Here is an 18,990-nt window from a genome sequence, read left to right on the forward strand (position 1 = left end):
CCCAGGTCTTCAGCCAGGCTCGGTCAGGACCACTGTAGCCACTGTCTTTACATGTTGTGTATGGAGTGACTGGAGGAAACCCGCACAGACTCGGGGAGAAACATTCCAACTCTGCACTAAAGAGGTGCGGTAGTTTAACCCGGAACCTTCTTACTGCTAAGCCACCGTGTTGGCCATCACTGTGAATAATTGTCAGCACTCAGGAGACAGTGCATTAACCCAGATACACTGCACATACAAGTCAGAATGTCACAGTTTGGCAGACGATGCAGTCGTGTGTCAACTTGTATTTCAAACGACCAAAAAAACGAAAGTTGCCCTGAGGTGAGTCAAGCAGAACTAATGCAAAAGTACACTCACTATGATAGGGTTGAGTGTGCAAGACTAATAATTTTACTGTTCTGTTATTGGATTACACAAAATTATTAAGAAAATAAAATAGAAAATGAATTAAAATGATAGATTAGTAAAGAGCAGAGAAACATTCACAGCTGGATGCAGGAGTCATAGTATGTGCAAGATCTCTGACCACTGAGTCACACAAGCATGCACATTGTGTAAAATTGAATATTAAAAATAGACTTTTTATTAAATATTGTTTTGGTTTTCACAACATAAACGTGATAAAGTTTTACAAAAAATACTCTTGAGGTACCAATGATTGAACATGACTTTTAACATATTACATTGTGTTTTTTCACCATCAAAAGAAAAGAGTTACAGTTATTTTTGACAGGAGGAGATAGAGAAATGTCCGTGGGCTGTAGCATTTGTCATTTGCAGACTCAGCTGTTTTCTGGTGCAAGGACAGGCGGGGCTCTGGTCGTGTTGTCTGCTGCACACATTAGACTGTGAGCTTACATAACTGCTAAACCAGCACTGCTGCTCCCTGCGCATCCTAAACATGACACCACAATGCAAGGCAAATACTATGTTGAAATAGTTCAGCGTGTAATTATCTTGTTCAGTGTTTCATAATCTGATTTAAAGTCGTTTTTAAAGTAGTGTCTTTCAGATGTAACAAATTGAACAGCACAGTACCATTCTTGCTGCACAGAGTTTGTACCCCCTTCTGTGAGGGCGGGTACAAAAACACAATGGGGTACAGGTAGAAGAGGTGGTCAAATACAGAAGACACATCTCTTTATGAGGACAGTATGATACAAAATGAGTGGTAAAAAAGCTCTGTCCGTAATGGTTAAAGCTGCAATGTAAACGGTACTTGAAATGTAGATACACTTAAGCTCTGAATGTAACACTGAAGGAATTCAATGTTGTTTATTATGATTATTACATGCTGTATGTTGAGCCCTCTCTTCAGTGTGTTTGAACACTTGTGATGGGCCACATAATATGGTTGTGTTGTGAACTGCTTGTACATCAGCAAAGCATTTTAAGGAGTACGAGGATGTCTGTTTTCACATGTGACCGTAGAGGGAGTTTTGACGTCACAATTGTTCATGAACTTCAGCTGATAAATGTGCTTCTCTCACAGTTCACATAGTGCGAGGTCACAGCAGCAGATGGTCAGTGATAGTGGTGCTGTACTGTACGCTGAAGAGAAGGTTGCTGCGGTGGTCTGGACCAGAAAAAAACCCACTGGGATCCAAGGGGACTTCCGGAGGTTTAGTTTCACTTGATAAAATAAACCGGAAGGACAGCATCAGATAAGCCAGGATGCAGTTTGGATGTATTGACACATGAATCGTATCTATGAATGGGAGTACAGTGATTGGGTTCAAACCTTGCATGAGAAGATTGTTATTGTGCATCTGGGCTAATTCGCACTGCCTACTCCATTTACAAAGTCGTACTGAATGAACAGTACTTAATCCAATTTTTACACTCCCTCTAATGATAATACCCATGGCACTGGCTAAACAAGTAGCTCATTTTGACAAGTGCTGGATCAGAATACCTCAGCAAGAAAACTCCAAACCGGACATGCATCACTGTCAAGATCAGGACTGTCCGAATAATCCCCTCAGGAAGTTAGAGTAAGGAAAGGGAGCCCGGATGCTTCTTTTCTTTGCTCCTTTAGCTTAGGAAACTCAGGAACTTCCTAACCAGTGGCAAGGAGCCATGAGGTATCACCTACTATCCACTGAGACAATCTCTGCATGATAAGTTTGCACTGAATTAAACATTTTACTGCCTCAAACTGCCAGAGACTACAATTATCTGCATACAACAAACTACGTTCTATAAGGTTTTTTGCAGCACTTTTTATTCAACAGCAGCAATTTCATGTGCAAAATATGTTGTTTCAGTACATTGATATGTTGTAATTCTCATCAAAAGCATCACTGTAGAAGAGAAATAGGTGTACCGATAGTATTCCATTTGTGGGTATTGTAGTTTTTATTTCACAGCTGTAGAGACACATTTCCCTTGTTCCCGTTGCTAGATTGGACGCCCGGATTCCCTTGGTTGGACTCTTATGGTTGACCCCATGATGTAGCTCCAAGGGTAAAAGAGTTAGAGGCTAAGAAAAGGAGGAAGAAGCTACATATGCAATTCTTCTCTGCGGTGTCAGCATGTCCGCTCTGTTACTGTGGTTATCTCCATCTTCCTCCCACATCTAAAGGCATACATGTGTTAGGTTACGGCATGACTGTTCTCAAATTCACATTCAACAGCATTTCTTGTTAAATGCTCAGGTGCAATGACATTAATTTGAGCTATCCACAACAAATGCCATAAGCTAAAGTTATATTAAAAAACAGTGATTAAATTTGAAAGTAAAAAGTAAAATGTCTGCCCTGCTTCTAGTCCCTGCTCAAAACTAAAGCATTGAGGCGTAAAGAAAACATATAATGCTTCTTTGTTTTTTTGTCTAAATGATCCCGCCTCCTCATATGGGGCATTTTACTGTATCACAGAGTGGATTTTCACATGTTTTTATAGTTGAAAAATGACTATGGGACAGCTCTTTGTATATGTATATGGCCATGGTCTGAATTTTCATTTTTGCAAGTTGTAGAATGAGGGATTTGTTTCTAATAAAGCAAGCAGTTAGTGGATATGTGTCAAATTGATATGTGTCAAAGTGTCACCACAGAAAAAAATAAATAAAAAAGTCTGTGAATCACTTTGTTTAAGTTCATCCTTCTGACTTACGCCCAAACTGCTACGCTGTCATTGGTCAGTCACTGCGGCCAAGCTCAAACGAGCCTGACCAGATAGAGCCAGGTTAGGAGGAGATACGGCATAGGTGAAAACAGAAATGCACTCAAATCTCAAATGTAGTATGTAATATGCATGAATCAATCAAACATAGGCATTATAACTAATGATGAGGGAACATTGTTATAAGATGCTTAAAAGCTCATTTGACTAAAATGTATTTAGGATAGGCCTATGTTCCCTTTAACAAAAAAAAGAATACATCAGTAGTAACTGTTGCTCTAAAATATATATATATGTATATTTTTTTTATTGAATCTGAATTCTCACCAAAATGACTCCTTGACTCATTACGCACTTTCAGATTTTTCCCCTTCATAAATACAGAAATCTTAACATTTTCGATAAAATACACTGTCCACATTTCATATTTCTAGACATACAAAGTTAAAACTCTAAAGATAAGCTAAGATAAACCTTTATTGTCCTATAGGGGAAATGTGTTTTGGAACAACATCAACAATGGGTACACAACACATTCAACACTCGACAGTAAACAAAAGCAGGAGACCAAATGAAATTTTTCCATGTGGGACAATAAAGGATTATCTTGTCTTATCTTATCTTAAAGTATTTATTTTAATTTCAATTTTATTTTAGACACTGATGTCTGCTGTTGTCTCTATAATAATGTAATAATGTAACGTAATAATAATAATGTAATGGGCCTAAACAATCATGCATTGACTGATCCGTCCGTGTTTTCTAGGGCAGTCGAGGGTCAAGTTTGTCCAAACGTCCATTGCTCAACAGGTTACTCATGTTCAGCTCGACGGCTCGCCACATCTGAAGTGACGCTTTCCAACCTTTGACCCCAGGTTAGTCCATTCTGACTAATCTGAGCTTTCTCTGTGGTCACATCTTTTGTCTGGAGTTCATATTTCCTGTTTGTGTGGTAATATTTTGGGACATCCTCCTGTAAGGCGTATTTTTAGCCTGTGAAGGTGCTTACAGAGATGAGAGTTTGTGAAATCACTGGAGAAAAGCTTCCTAGTGCCATTGTTTTGACCTTGTGTTGTGATTTTTCCACGCTCCTTAGTGGGAAGGAAATACGCAGTCACTAAGCAAATTTTCTCCTGTATTTACTGCTCTCAGAAGCACGTGATATGTGGTTAATCTTAGAGTAATCTTAGAGTTTCAGTATCTTATTAGATACTGAATAAAAAATAGTATTGTGAGTAGAATTTTGAATGTGGTTTACTCACCCGTTTACTTTTAATTTTACATTAACAGATGCCTTCTTAATAGTCTAACATGTAACTAACCGTTACCTTTTTCATTCATTCCATTTTGATTTTATTTATTTATACAGGGAAAACCCAATGACAAAAGTTCTTTTTCATCCCTGTTAAAACACAACAAACAAACACAGGATACATTTTATTATCATGTAAGTAGAATTTGTCAGCAATAGCAATTTTTATTTTATATATTTTACAATATTTTTCAAATGTTTTCACCAGGATAACCATGGCATATTTCTTCCTCTTTTCATGGCAATTCCTTTTTGAGTTGCCACCATGGACTGTCTATACCAGGAGTTCTTAACCTTTTTGACCCAGAGGCCCAACTTTTTCTCTACAAAGTAACCCGGGGCCCAAGCTCGTATTATGCATTTCATTTGACTGATTGTGCGGCCCTCAAGGAGGTGCCCACCCTACTTACAGGTCCACACCATGTACCCAACGGGTACTTTGACAGCTGATCCCACTAAAGATTTTTTTGTCACTTGTACTTTAAATTTGAAGAGTAATCTGTCGAAAGCTGCATTAAGCTTATTTAAATCCAAGATCTTTTTTTCAGAAAACTGACTTGACATGCAAATAAATTTAACTAAAGGGATGTTGATTTGACCATACCTGGGACACACCCAAATCAGAGAGTTTAATTTAGGTGAAACGCTAAAGGCTGTTCCTGAGTCATGAAAAAACTATAAAAGATATAACAGTGAATCTCTGTTGTTACTGCCAACTCTGTAAACCAGATCAGAACCAGATCTTTTGTCCTCATTTCCTGTTTGGTCTTCGCAAAAGCTTTTTCACCTGAAATATGTTGGATATTATCAAAATAAAATCTGCCAAGTACAAGACAATCCCAGATAAAGGATCTTTGGTAGGCCAAGTTACATAAGTATAGGCCTATAAATAGTCCAAAAAAGTGATTCATCATCCAATAAAAATGTTCAAATTAACAAGTAAAATAAAGGAACAACCAATGGATAATATGCCACAGATACAGTTGTAATATTTGGTAGATTCTATGAACAGTAGACTCAAGCTGCATACTACAAAAATGTCATGAAAAGTATCTCTGTTCCTGCACAAGTTTTTTTTTTTTTTTTTAATCACGTACACATTCATTTACTGGTTTTATTGTCTGTGAAAGAGTTTGCTGGACGTGCTGTGCTGTTTATGTTGCACTGTTCTCTCTTGCAGAGGCATGTCCGTGTCTGCCCCGAGCCCAAAGCCCAAAAGGAAATGTCACTGTTAGCCTGGTACTATCTCGCTCTGCATTGTACACTGTAGGGACTTTAGCAGCTTTTCTAGGGATCGACAGTGTGAACATCCCAGAATCACCCTCCATAAGCCATCTTTACACGAGAGTCCAAAGTGTATCCACCGTATCAGCAATGCAATCCTTTATTTAATATCACCATCACAACATGGATAATATAATAAAAACAATTCAGATTCAATATAAGTTTACTTTAGTCACACTGTTTCATTGTAGATTAACAAGATGCTGGCACCCATTTAGTTTGTAGTTAATTCTGTAGTTAATTCACAGTTGTTGTTTTTTTTTTTACCAATAACAATAAAACATGCTGTTAAGTCTAACCAATTAAATTTGAGCAACCAGTCTTTCTGTTCACCTTGTAAAATCCAAGATGGTAGATGTAGAGGCAACAGTCACTGCTAAGCCATTTAATCCAACAATATTTTCAGTTCATGACAATTTATATTAGGTATTTAATATGCCATTTTAAATGACATTGCTATCTTTTTATTTGGTGTGTAACTAGGGCTGAAATGACTCTTGGTAATGACAAATTAATGAGGTATAAAATATTCTAGAAGCGATAAACAACTGTTATATATAACCAATTACAGAGATAGAACATTTATGGATATATGGTATTTTCCTTGTTACTATTTACCTGATTAAAATATCAGCAGATTGGTCTTGTGTTGGTCACCTTATCAGGTTGCTATGGGAACATCAGGATGTTATCATTGAGTTTACTTGGGCATGAATATCAATGTCCCAGATGAGGTAGGCAGAAAAGCTAAAGTTCATGGCTTCTAGAATTGCAGTATCTGAGTGTGCTATCAACAAACCGGCCAAACCTGCCTTTGTGTGACATCACGCACTCTGAGGTCCGAGGGCCAAACTCTGGAACATTCTGCCTCCCCATATCCGAACGCCCCCCCAAAGTGTTGTCTTAAGACCCCTTTTATTCTCTGGCTTTTAACACTGCATGAGTTGTGTGGTCCTCTGTTGTGATTTTTCATCCTAATTGCTTGCTTTATTTGTTGTTCTGATCAATGTTATTAGACCTAGTTCCATTTGTTATTTTATTTAGCTGAATTTGAGCTAAATAGTTGTTTTATATTTCTATTACGTGCAGCACTTTGGAAAACATCTTGTTCATAAAATGTGCTGTACAAATACACTTGGATTGGAAAATAAGATGGAACAATCTATGTGTGTGTGTAACGTGTGTAATGTGTGTAACGTGTGTCTGCAGTGTACTGTACGGTCGACATGCATCAGACTGACATGGTATTACTTAAGAGCAGACAAATAGGATGGTCAAACTCAGGTGACTTTGTATTGGGGGTGAAAGTGCTCAAAATAAGATGATTGTGTTTCACTTCTGGAGGTGAGTCTGCATGTCCTCCTGGAGCTTCTCTTAGGACATTATGATATTTCCCCACTGTTCAAAGGCATGTGATCCTCTGGAAATGGTCCAGATATAATCAGCTTCATGCCCAAAGCAGCGTTATTCCCCAGACATAGACTGAAGCCTTACAGACTAATGCAGCTCTAGAGTAAGAGGCCCTCACTTGTCTTGTTGTTCCTATTGTGTTTTAATTAAGTCCTTTGTAAATTGAACCTGAAAGGACAGCTACTTTCTGCTTGAATAGACTCAGGTCCTGCCAACTTCTCAAAGACTTGGACAAGCTTTCTTAACTCAACCAATTGACAGCAATTCCATGAACTGTTATTTAAAAAACACCGGACTCTTGTTAATTTGAGATTAATAGTATAATTGTTTAGCGACATTATGCAATTGGAAGATATAATATATTGATTACATTTTGCTGTGACTTCCCTTAAAAAAACAACTGTTACACTGTATTGTTCGCTTGTTCGACCTGATGTAACCTTACAAATAAGCAAATAGAGACTTACAAAGTATGTAAAAGTATTATCCTTGAACCTTAGATGAGTGTGGGTTGGGGCAGGTCATTGTGGCTTGATGTGAAACTGAGCTCGTAGAGTGACCCAACCTGTCTGTTTATCCACCAGGTAAATACACTTTACTCTCAACTGACAAACATCCTGCTCCGTCGCTCCTTCTGTTTTGCACACGTACAGTACGGTGGGAAGTTTGTCGGGTGTCAATGACCCCCCTGCAGGACAGTAAGTGACTAATGCAAGTGTCACGGTTTAGTCTGCCCCCTCGAGCCCACTCAAGTCCAGGTGTCCAGACAAGACATTTGTGGTTCGATATGTATGCAAACAAATGAAATGTGGTTAGGTTTGCTACGTCCACCTTTGGCCTATGGTGCAATTCCTAGAGTCAGCTGGACACATGCCTATCATCTGATTACTGTAATTGGTGGGGATTTTGTGTAGCAGCTGATGCCCTGTGAGCGTGAGTACACAACAGAGTCAGTCAGCTCACACAAACTCCACAACTCTGGCCTGGTTAGCCCCAAATACAGTTGTGCATTCTGTTGAGGACGTCAGTAAATGTTTAGTCTATATAGTCACTGTTGCAAAGTGACGTCATAGAGTTACAAGAGTAAACATGTAAGAGTCTAGACTTTATTTAGAACCTATACACGGTGCGTTAGTCTTGTTTTGAAGTTAGGGCTCGCCTTGGTTTGTTTACACATACTTGAGTCATGATTAAGTCTGGTTTGGGCATTCAGTAGTCCAGTTTTAGGAGTGAGTTTATAGTTTGGTAAATTGGTTTTTGGTCAACATTTCGGGAATATTGTAATGCGCAAAGTTCTGCATGAGTCACATTTTTGGGGCTACCGTAGTGCAAATTATAATAGGACAAACTGGCACTCGGACAGGTCTGTAGGCTGGAGGAGAACCATGCCCTGCTATTGGCTCAAACCTCAAAGTCCAGGTCCAATGAGGAGAGTGGAGACAGACACGCAACCTGCAAACATGATAAAACAATAAATCTGAAACTTCTCCAAGTACCAGCAAAGAAAGGTCTTGGTGTCATCTGAGATCAACACACTATGAATCAATAACTTTTTTAAGTCCAAGGTTTATTAGCAGGTCTTAGTCTGGTTTAAAACCACACAAAGGTGAAGCCTTACCAAAAATGACTGGGTCCAAACCAAAACTTGCTTGGTCTACACTGAGCATAAATTAACTGTGCACATTATAACTTTTCTTGTGGAGGGTCGGCTACTTGCATGTCTCAATGAAAATGCTTTGCCTAGATTACTCCACAGTCTAGAAGTAAACATATTTAGCTAACATTCCTTTAACTACAGGTGAAAATCAACTTTAATAAGTTTTTCACATTACGTTACAATGGTGTTTCTTCATCATCAGTTTACTCAAAGTTGTAATTTGATTGATTAATGCATGTTTGAGTATTTCTGTATTGTCCGGCAATTGAAGCTCTGTATTCAGAAAAACAACAACTCCGAGTGATACATTTAGGGTTCGAAAATGTCATGTAGTCACTTTTCAAATGTATATGACGATCTGCTTCTTTTTAGAGTGAAATGCCACTGGACGTTTGGCCTGTCAATTCTGCAGTTTTGAACAGGAAGTCAACAAACCAGTTTCTTATGCGCCGTTTTAGATCAGTGTTGTGGTTTATAATGAACAAGATGTAATTCTGATCTACTTATAATTCAATACTAAGTTGCTGGAAAAACATGCATTCTTACTGTGAGCAGGCTCGATTCTCCACAGATTTGACCCATGACTTGGCCAGATCACCCGCCTGTCTTCATGCAGAATTATACATTTAATATCTTGGACACAAGCAGGTGCTGAATCCTCCACCAGAAAAGTTACACAATGCACCTTTCAGCTAAAGTAAGAGGAGACTCAAAATTTGAACAGCCTATAAAAGAATGGAAGACTATAACAGAAAGACTATACATACACCTCTGCTTGAGAACCACTGACTCACATGCCTAAAATGGCATCAAAGAAAAAAATAATGATTTGGTTTTGCCCTTGAGATATTTACTGTCGACCTGTCAATGGAACCGCCTCCAGTAATTAGCCTCATAACATCTTGTATCAGTATCTTCACTCTAATCTATGGAGGGCTGAATCTTTACTGCCGTTATATTGTGCTTTATCTACCGCACTTATCTTTGTCTGGCTCGGGAAAGAACACAGCAGATGCTTGGGACATCAATGATTAACAACTGCATAAATGTTGAAAAGACAAATAACTGGGTCACACAAAAACTTGGGTGCTTAGGTGCAAGTAACCATAAGTTGCTGCTGATGCCTCCGTGTCAGCCTGCACAGGTACACTGACAAAATCTGTGTGAATGACGGTGATGAATAGGCAGGCTGTAGGGTATATTGTGTCAATGTATATCATGGTGTCCTATTTAAAATTAGGTCACTGGAATTGATTAAACACAAATGAACTTTATTTGCAATTCATCTGGTTAGTTCACAAGAGTTGATGATACTCATTTTAATTTGCCTTAAAAAAAACAGTTTTAAAGATACAGGTTTTATCAAGCGTATTACTAAAACCTTTATTTGCACTGCTCTGAACAAACATCCTACGTCACCTCATGTCTGTGTCTATATCATGCCATGGAGATTGTGTCCCTCTGTTGCTCTGGCACTGCATGAATATCAATAGGGTAAATAAAACTGCTTGGACAAGAATTTGCATTGGCCCACTGAAATACCAATAGCATAAATGTAAGTGAAAATGTCGGTTGAATTAAGATCTCCCCCCCCTGTTTGTCATATGTAAAACACAAAATAATGGTTGTGGAAAGTAAAAAATAGATTAAATTAATATGTGCGTCTACAATCTTGACTTACAATGCTGTCTTTATGATCCGTCCACTCTCAGTTTGTCAAAACAACATTCCTCTAGATGTTATTAGCATGGTCAAATCCTACACAATCCAACCTTGTGACTGTCCTGCTATGGGACATCTCAGCGCAACTATGTACAGTGCAGTGCAAATGATTGAAGCTGGTAAGTTTGCAAGAGTAATTGACCTCAATGTAATCGGTGATAACACATAAGGGTTTGCACTATTTTAAGATCCATATCATAGGGGCTTCACTCCAATAATAAACAAATTAAAAATGCACCAAATAGTCAAATCAACATAAAGCATTGATGCATATTTTTTCACCATAGCTTCAAAAAAGTATCTGACTTTTGCACTGAAAAAAGTCTCACAGAGGATATATCTATGTTGCATAAGACTTTATTCTAATATTTCCAAATGATTTTGCATACTGAGAGACCTTCCTGTTTACCTTCCTATGTCCACAGCCTGCACAGGAGCTTTGCATGTGAGTTCGGCATCTTCTGTTCTCATTTGGAGTGGCACTATTTTATTGGATCAAATGTTTGTGCCAGGTAGATCGCACAGATCATGACATAAACGCATATACTTGCAGCTGTATGGAAATGCATGTATGCACAGTAGCTCAAATACCAGTCCCTGTCACACCCCTCTGAGAACTGGAAGGTGTTACATGTGGCTTACAAGTTCAAACTCATTTGGTGACCCCAATAGGAGCCTCAGCAGGTTACTAGGTTATGGCCTCATTAGCTTGTCTTAAAATGACAGCCAATATACTAATAATTATCATGATTTACATGTGTTATAAAGTTTTAGGTTTTTTTTTTAATTGTTTCCAAGCAAAAATGAACTGTATCATGTATTAGAATGCTTTATTAATACATACAATGCAATTTCATGTTATATCATACAGTAACTTTACAAAGAGTTTTATTACTTGGCAGGATGTCAACTCTAATTAAATGTCCTCTTAGTGTGTTTGAACAGTGTTTTTCAAGAAGTGATGTTTCAGTTCTTGAAGTGTGTGACAGCCCTAACTCCGTTAAGCTTTGGCTTGGTCATTATTTTGTTCCATTGAATCCTGGGTTGACCTGGTACATTTTCTGGATTGATCTTGTTTCTGTTTCTTGACCTGGGCAAGTTCTGGTTTAGTCCTGGTTAAGCCCTGGTTTTTCTTTGTTAAGTCTCTGTTTAATCCTGGTTTGGTCAACTTTTTGGAATAGTCTTAACAAAACTATGTTCAGTGGAATCACCTATAGACATTCTCTGTGTTGCAGATGAATCCGGTGTCCCGAAGAGAGGGGCTCCGGTGTTCCCACACATAGTGCACCCTCACTGAACCGTGGTCAAACAGTTATGTGCTGTTTTCTTCTACAGCACTCGCGGTCCTGTCACTCTCACTACTACTACAGTGTGCACAGAAATTCCACTCATTATCATCCGGTCTGGAATTTCACCGCTTTGACCGTTTATTTTTCCAGGATTTTCCATTTTCCAGCAGAACTATGGACATCTGTTTTTGCCATTCACTTGTTGCAGTGAGTTAGGATTAGAGCTTTTGTGTGCTTACATTTTGAGAAACGATGAAATGGTTAAATCAACACTTTTAAATTTATTTTTGATGGAATCTATACATGGATCATTTTACACCACTAATTTCACATTTCGCCTTTCGTGGCCTTTGCGGCACGTGGTAAGATAATATGATAGATCCATGGGTAAGCCATAGTTCTGTACAAAATATACAGCACTTCAATATTGCCATCTAGTGGACTGTCTGCTAAACAGGGTAATGTACAGTATAGCAATTGAATTATCTAAAGTCCATTACTGAGGTTTTCCTTTTGTAATTTTGGTCAAGCTATAAACGCATTTTGTTACCACTATGATGTTTGTCTTGTATTTGACATCAGATATTATATTGATGGATAACTGTGGAGGGCACTTTTGGTTGCAGAAAAAAAAGGCAGTAACAAAAAAAAAACTGTGACAGAGTGGTGATATTGAAATATTGCTTTAAATGAGACAGTGATTGTTTCATTGAAAGAAACTTTTCAGTCTGTACACATTTTTAAATAACTGTAATTGAGGCATCAACCTCTCCATGCAACGCAGGCACAACAGGTGGAAACCAGCATTTTTGCTCAAACCTGTCACTTTCTTTTATTTTGTTAGTGTTTTTTTGTGCATTGTCCCTGATCAAACAAATAGATTCATTCATTCGTATTTGTCCTTGAAGAGTATTTTTTCTTCAGTAAAACAGCTAATATATATTCTGCCAATGCTGCTGCATATGGAGCGCAGTAGCACGTGAAAAGTTTCTATGTATCACCAAAAGAGTAACCAATACCTACTCAGATTGGATTTATTACATTTGAAACATTTTTGAAAATATCACAATACATACACCTAAAAAAAGAACAAAAATCACTGCTGGGGTAAGATTAACTATTATCCACCACCTCTGTAACAAAATATTCAATAATATGTACTTTCAAACTTGACTATTGTCTTGGTAACTGAGTTTCGCTATAATCTCCAAATCAGTCAATAATGTTAAATAATCAGGACAGGTTTTTCCCATGTTGAATTAATGAAGAGTCGTAGCAATAATCCAGGCGAATGACTCCAAAGAGTGTCTTTGTCCAAATTCAAATGGATTAAGTAGAACTTTAGGAAAATTGTGCAATTTCGGGTTATGTTCTTACTTAAAATCCGATTGGATCTTTGTTTTCATATTATGCACAATAGCAAATAATTAAGAATTAAGATGTTTTTGTGACTAAAAGCTGAAGATGCAACACTGATGCTAAGTGACTAAGTGTGCTGCAGGCTTAGTACTGTCCCTCTCAGATCATTCTCCTTCAGACAGAGTAGATCCTCAGGAGGACTTTTAACGTGCTTTGCTCTTAAAATGATAAAATATGTGCATTCCTTTTCCCCAGCACCATTCCCAAAGTCACTCAAATCTGTTACTTTTGCTCAGAGGTCTTATCATACTCCTCCTCCACTTGTGTCTCGGGGTTGTCTTCCTCACCGTTGGCCGCATTGTCTTTGGCCTTCTTGTCCCCCCACCATCCCTTCATGTAGTTGTTGAGCCGCTCCAGGTTTTCGATGACGTGGTTGATCACTAGAGCCAGCCAGGCCAGACCGAAGAATATCCAAGTGGCCCCCAGGATGTTGTACCAGTCCGGGTAATATCTCTCTGGATTATTGTCTAGGCACAGGACAACAAAATTAAATCAAACCACCTTTTCTCTTCAGCATAGTGATTCATTTGTATTATTTTACAGGCAAATGACTGAATTAAGAACACGTATTTCACATATATATTTTCATGCTATTATGGTATGGTACCTGCTACATAGTCTCCAAAGCCGATGGTACTGAGGGAGATGAAGCAGAAGTAGAGGCTCTCTGGGTATGTCCATCCTTCTCTCTCTTGGAAAACGAACATCGGCACCACAAAGAAGAGAATCACTCCAGTGAGGTATGATATAAAGTGGATTGAGAAGCGCATGCATAGCTATAAAAAAAAAAACATAATAAATACAAATGTCAGTATAGAACTCCACCTGGTGCTGTAGTCCACAGTATATGCTCACCTTTTTGCCTTTTTTGTCCATTTTCTCCTCTAGAAAGTCTGAGATGTTCCTCTCTATTGCAAGCATGTACTTGCCGACCCGATTAAGCACTACAACGTTTAGGGGAATGCCAAACAGTGCAAAAAAGACACAAAAGATCTGCCCACCTATGGTACTGGGACTTATGTTTCCATAACCTGCAAAACATGTAAAGCAGCTAAAATAACAAAACAACAAGCAATGCAACAAGCAAATGTACTTTATTTTGAAGCCATGCACCCTGTTAATCTGGAGGAAAATCATACATACCCTAAACTGTCAAATGTATGTGTATAAAAGTGATGATCTAATTAATTTGGTAAATTTGAAACGATTAATTGAAACACATACGTAGTATCATACAAAAGCTTTGCTTTAGGTTAAAATATAGTTTATATATCTGCTTAAAGGTGCGATAATGCCACAAATATCATATTTTCATTACTGTCCTTCTCCTCACCAATGGTGGTGACGACAGTAGCAGCAAACACAGCGGAAGTGGTGAACTTCCAGAAACCATCTTTAGTGTCGTTACTCTTCAAACTAACGCCTGCTTTAGACGCGTCTTGGATGAGCTGCAAAAACAGGAGACATATACTTTAGGGAAGCATTGCTTTATTTCAGTGGGTGTGTTTCTAAATGTGCTTTGCCTGACTTAACAAAACAATGCAAATCTGGGTGACATCTTAAACCTCATATTCTTTCAAAGTGGACAAACAGTATAATATTTTCTTTTTCAAAACATATGGGTGAGTATCAGGTTAAAAACTGTCCACATCATTGTACTGGTATTTTGGGTTATTTTCATGTAGGCAAAATAGTGCGATGAAATGAAAGAAAATGGGATTTGCATGGTACAAGATGACGCTTTTCTCACTCTGTGTGCACAAGGGCGATAACATATGAACATATTTAGGACAGCACATACATTAAAAGGAACTGTGACAAATGTGGTATGTAATTAAGTGTCTATTATGGTCTGAATTTAAATGTTTTGATCAGCTGGTAAATCCTAGAAATAGTGCCTCTTCTCTTTTGCATATCTGAGTCGTAAAATGATTTCAGTCCAATAAGTGAGTGTTTTTGCTTCTCACCTGTATGATTTCTTGCAGGTTGTCATGATTCAGACAGCTGTACTTGTTTAACACCTGTTGTTGATCTTGAATTACACGTTGAATCTTCATTTCTCCATCCTTCCCTTCTAGTGTCCAGAATACCACTCCACCAATCAGGACGTAGGTCATGTAAATCACTCCAAGCAGAAGGATGGAGGGCACCCGGGCCAGGTTGAGTATCTCCTTATATCCCATTTCTAAGTCGTTTTTGGCTTCTTGCGTAGCCTTGTCTTCTCGCGTAGCCTTGTCTTCCCATGGAACACAGGCAAATGAATCTCCACCTGCGCTACTGTTGGATTCACTAGTTCGGCCTGTCATGCAAAGCTGAGAGAGGCACTTGCAGAGGTGGAGCAAGAGGTCAAACAAATAAGACTTTGAAAGAGTTTCCATGACATTTCTCTTTTGTCTTTTGATGGTGACATCTGTAACTCCACTCAGAGAGAATAGCGATAGAATCCAAGAGTTCCTTCAAAGTTATTCCTTTACAAACACTAACCAACAATCCATTTTGTATGTTTCACTGCATTTCGAAATTACACATGTTAAAATAACCATCATCAATACGTAAATGTAGAAATAAATAACTGTTTTTTACTCCACTGAGACAATTGTACTATACATTTCACGGGGCTTTTCAATTTGAAAAATATAGTACATTAAAAAGTTGAATATTTAAAGCTGAAAGTGGGTTCAGCCTAAGTTGTAAGTGACCATGTGATGTTTTGTTGCCCACTCAGTAGGATCTTATCCCCCTCCGGCTGGCCCTGTGTGTCCGCTGTTTCACCTCGAATCACAATCTTTATTAATGTGTTTGTTTTGGATATCTCTTTTTGCTGAATTCACAGGAGTTTACACCAGCCCACACCCACAAAATGGCAGCATTATACAGTAAACATCATAAACAGGGGATGGCTGCACAACAACAATAAAGGTAAATACAATGTTTATAGCAAAGGACCATATAAACAGAGGTAGCATATTGAACACGTTTTCTTTTCTGCCATATTGGGATAAAAACACATTACATTGAATTTAGTACCACAGCATGAAAATGAATAATTATTAACAGTTTTGTTTATGTATAATGCACAGACAGTTTTTCGGTATGGTTGTCCTGCTCCACACACGTTTCCCCAGCATAATTTGAAATGTTATCCTTTTTGTATAATTTAATAACACGAAAGTATCAAAGCAGTTAATGCAATATTATATATATATATATATCGAACAAAATACAATGTCTATAATGAAATTGATAAACAATTCTATCATTTACAGTCATCTTTAGATCTTGGAAATGTCTTCTAGTTTAATCGACGACACTTCCTCGTCTTCCTGTTGTCTTTTGAAACCCGGATGAGTGAGAACGACTAAATATTCCATTATTCTCGTGCCCATGTTTAGAACTAGAGCGAGCCATGCCAAAGCCAAAATGATCCACACTCCAGCCAAGCTTCTGTACAGAGAGATGTACTCTTTGTCTGGGTCGGTGCCTAAAACATAATACAAGTGAAAGCATTGAACATTTGACTTTTATATATTTTTATAACTAAAGGAAACCAGGATAAACCTTAAAAGCATGTCTAAACAATGCAAGGACAATATCTTTTACTAAACCAAATTTTGGAAAACAACCAAAGCAAACAAATATATAAAAAAATAGCCCAACTGTATTATTTTACTCACCCACAACATAATCTCCAAATCCAATGGTGCTGAGGGTAATGAAGGCAAAGTAGAATCCCTCTCCAATCGTCCAGCCTTCCACATGACTGAACAAGAGCGGAGGCATGACCAAAAAGAGCAGACTGCCCATGAGCACGAACAAAACCACTGTCAACACCTCGACTGTTCCCTAGGAGAGAAACAAACCCAGTGTCACAAAAAGTCATTCATCATCGCAATCTTATGTTAATAATAGAGACGCTCATGCCTTGTGTGGCACGACTGAGACCATCCCCTTCTCCAGTCGACCCAAATGGACAATGAGGCACTTGCCCAGCTGTTTGAGGAAGGCCAGGTTCAGGGGGATCCCGAAGAGGGCGTAGAATACACAGAACACCTGCCCACACACTGTGCTGGGGGACAGGTTCCCATAGCCTGGTGAGAATAAAAATGTGGGGTAAATAATTACAGAATAGGACATAGCTCCAACAACTCATAGTAGCACCCCAGGTAAACACGTTGCAACACTTCTCAGTCCAGCAGTACTTCATGAAAATGTTAGAAAGCATGCAATCCAAATTTTAAGGTACATTTTAACTGAGGCTAGTCTTATAATTGTAAAAGGTGCCACTTTTTTGGAGGATACTCAATAAAAGTATGACTTAACAAATGTGTGGTATGACTGAACTCACCAATAGTTGTGACTACTGTTCCTGCAAAGAAGAAAGAGCTGCTATAATCCCAGTTACTCGGGTTGGTCGAGTTCCCTGAAGGATTCACCCCCTTTTCCCAGGCGTCCAAAATCACCTAAATGCACACAGTGGTTTTTAATATCAGCATTAATATACATTCACACCAAAACATGCTTATGTATACTTGATTAGCCTACTTCCAAATGAGTATTTGTTAATTTATGCAATATTCGTTTACCATTTGCTTTTATTTAAGCGAAGCACTATTAAATTAGAGTAACAATAGCACCAAACACATAAGCTGGAATCACTAATTAATCACTAATATTATATATCAATGAGTCCTTCAATGGCACAAGGGTAGGAACTGGGTGAAGTTAGAGTCCTTGGTCCAATCCTTGGTTAATGTGTGAGTAATCAGTTTTACCTCTTTAGCTTCTTTTCTTCTCGAGAAGTCAATAAAGTACTTCCAGTCCTCAAAAATGTGTTTATATAAAATCAATCTTTTCCCCTCCATTATTTAAATGTGAAACAGATAGACCTCTCACCTGGACAAACTTTTCCAAAGCCGGTCCATCCAGACAGGTGTAATTTGCTAGAAAGTGTAACTTCTCCAGCTGAAAGTGATTGCGATTGTTGCTCTCAGCCTCTCTCTCCAGGATCTGGAAAATGGCTGCTCCCACGAGCAGGTATGTGAAGTTGGCCAGAGCCAGAAGTAATGTCCAGCTGACTTTGAGCTGGGCCAGCAACGCCATGAACATTCAGATATGAAGACTAGTGCCCAAAAAACACCTCAACTGAAAACCACTAAAGAGGATAGGCCTATGGTCTTGCATTCACGTGACATTTTCTCTATAAGTAATGAAAAAATATAAGTCTTCTGCGTCCAAAAAGAGCAAAACTTGTACAACTTGAGGTGATGACTTGAAGTGGGCATCTCTTCAAAGACGCTGCATCTGAATCCTTGGCTCTTTTCTCTGATTGGTCGAAAGGTCACCGATGCCTGCCGATGATTTATGAGTTTCCATGGTAACAGTGAAACGTGTCCCCTCCATTAGTGAGACATCTGGACACACTTTCCAACAGTTTCCACTAATGAGGAAGCACATGGAGCTTCTTGTCAGCAGAACACAAGTTAATGTTTGACTCCGCAGCTGCTAGTGTGTTTTAAAAAGCACTATTTGCAAAGAAATTGAAATATATTCATGGAATATATTTGTATTTCCTCTAGTTTGTAAATTCAGGTAATCAGTTCAAGCTGTTAGTGTTTTCATTCAAAGCTCTGGTCAGCTAGAGAGGAAGCTGATGACATGAATGTGTGCAGACTTGTTCTGAATGGAGTTATTAAATGTTTTATGAGGTTCTTTAAAAGCGTGGCTTTCTTAAATAAAGCTATTTTTTAAGAGCTGGACATTCTTCCATA

The 18,990-nt window shown here is 38.4% G+C and overlaps 2 protein-coding genes across 2 annotated transcripts; both read right to left on the bottom strand.

Annotated features, from left to right (window-relative positions):
* Positions 1-13,392: 13,392 nt before the first annotated feature.
* kcnk17 (potassium channel, subfamily K, member 17) lies at positions 13,393-15,423 on the bottom strand. Its single transcript, XM_072457698.1, has 5 exons — positions 15,190-15,423; positions 14,556-14,670; positions 14,078-14,253; positions 13,830-13,998; positions 13,393-13,689 (listed from the first exon to the last, which is right to left on the bottom strand). The coding sequence occupies exons 1-5, from the start codon at positions 15,403-15,405 to the stop codon at positions 13,445-13,447; spliced, it is 921 nt and encodes a 306-aa protein (XP_072313799.1). The 5' UTR covers positions 15,406-15,423; the 3' UTR covers positions 13,393-13,444.
* A 1,050-nt stretch (positions 15,424-16,473) lies between these two features.
* LOC140370530 (potassium channel, subfamily K, member 16-like) lies at positions 16,474-18,748 on the bottom strand. Its single transcript, XM_072457699.1, has 5 exons — positions 18,116-18,748; positions 17,568-17,682; positions 17,144-17,310; positions 16,897-17,065; positions 16,474-16,703 (listed from the first exon to the last, which is right to left on the bottom strand). Exons 1-5 carry the CDS (start codon positions 18,326-18,328, stop codon positions 16,495-16,497), a joined length of 873 nt encoding a protein of 290 aa, XP_072313800.1. The 5' UTR covers positions 18,329-18,748; the 3' UTR covers positions 16,474-16,494.
* Between the last annotated feature and the right edge of the window lie 242 nt (positions 18,749-18,990).

Source organism: Eucyclogobius newberryi, unplaced genomic scaffold (assembly GCF_026437365.1).
Source record: "Eucyclogobius newberryi isolate DKJ021-1_F unplaced genomic scaffold, fEucNew1.0.hap1 SCAF_21, whole genome shotgun sequence".
Lineage (NCBI taxonomy): Eukaryota > Metazoa > Chordata > Actinopteri > Gobiiformes > Gobiidae > Eucyclogobius > Eucyclogobius newberryi.

Excerpts from the sequence above, each read along its gene's own strand:
- kcnk17 (XM_072457698.1), bottom strand. The coding sequence starts at position 15,405 with ATGGGATATAAGGAGATACTCAACCTGGCCCGGGTGCCCTCCATCCTT. Across the intron at positions 14,671-15,189 it reads ACCTGCAAGAAATCATACAG|CTCATCCAAGACGCGTCTAA; the intron begins GTGAGAAGCAAA and ends CTGTTTTTGCAG. Across the intron at positions 13,690-13,829 it reads CTTTGGAGACTATGTAGCAG|ACAATAATCCAGAGAGATAT; the intron begins GTACCATACCAT and ends TCCTGTGCCTAG.
- LOC140370530 (XM_072457699.1), bottom strand. The coding sequence starts at position 18,328 with ATGTTCATGGCGTTGCTGGCCCAGCTCAAAGTCAGCTGGACATTACTT. Across the intron at positions 17,311-17,567 it reads AACAGTAGTCACAACTATTG|GCTATGGGAACCTGTCCCCC; the intron begins GTGAGTTCAGTC and ends TATTCTCACCAG. Across the intron at positions 16,704-16,896 it reads ATTTGGAGATTATGTTGTGG|GCACCGACCCAGACAAAGAG; the intron begins GTGAGTAAAATA and ends ATTATGTTTTAG.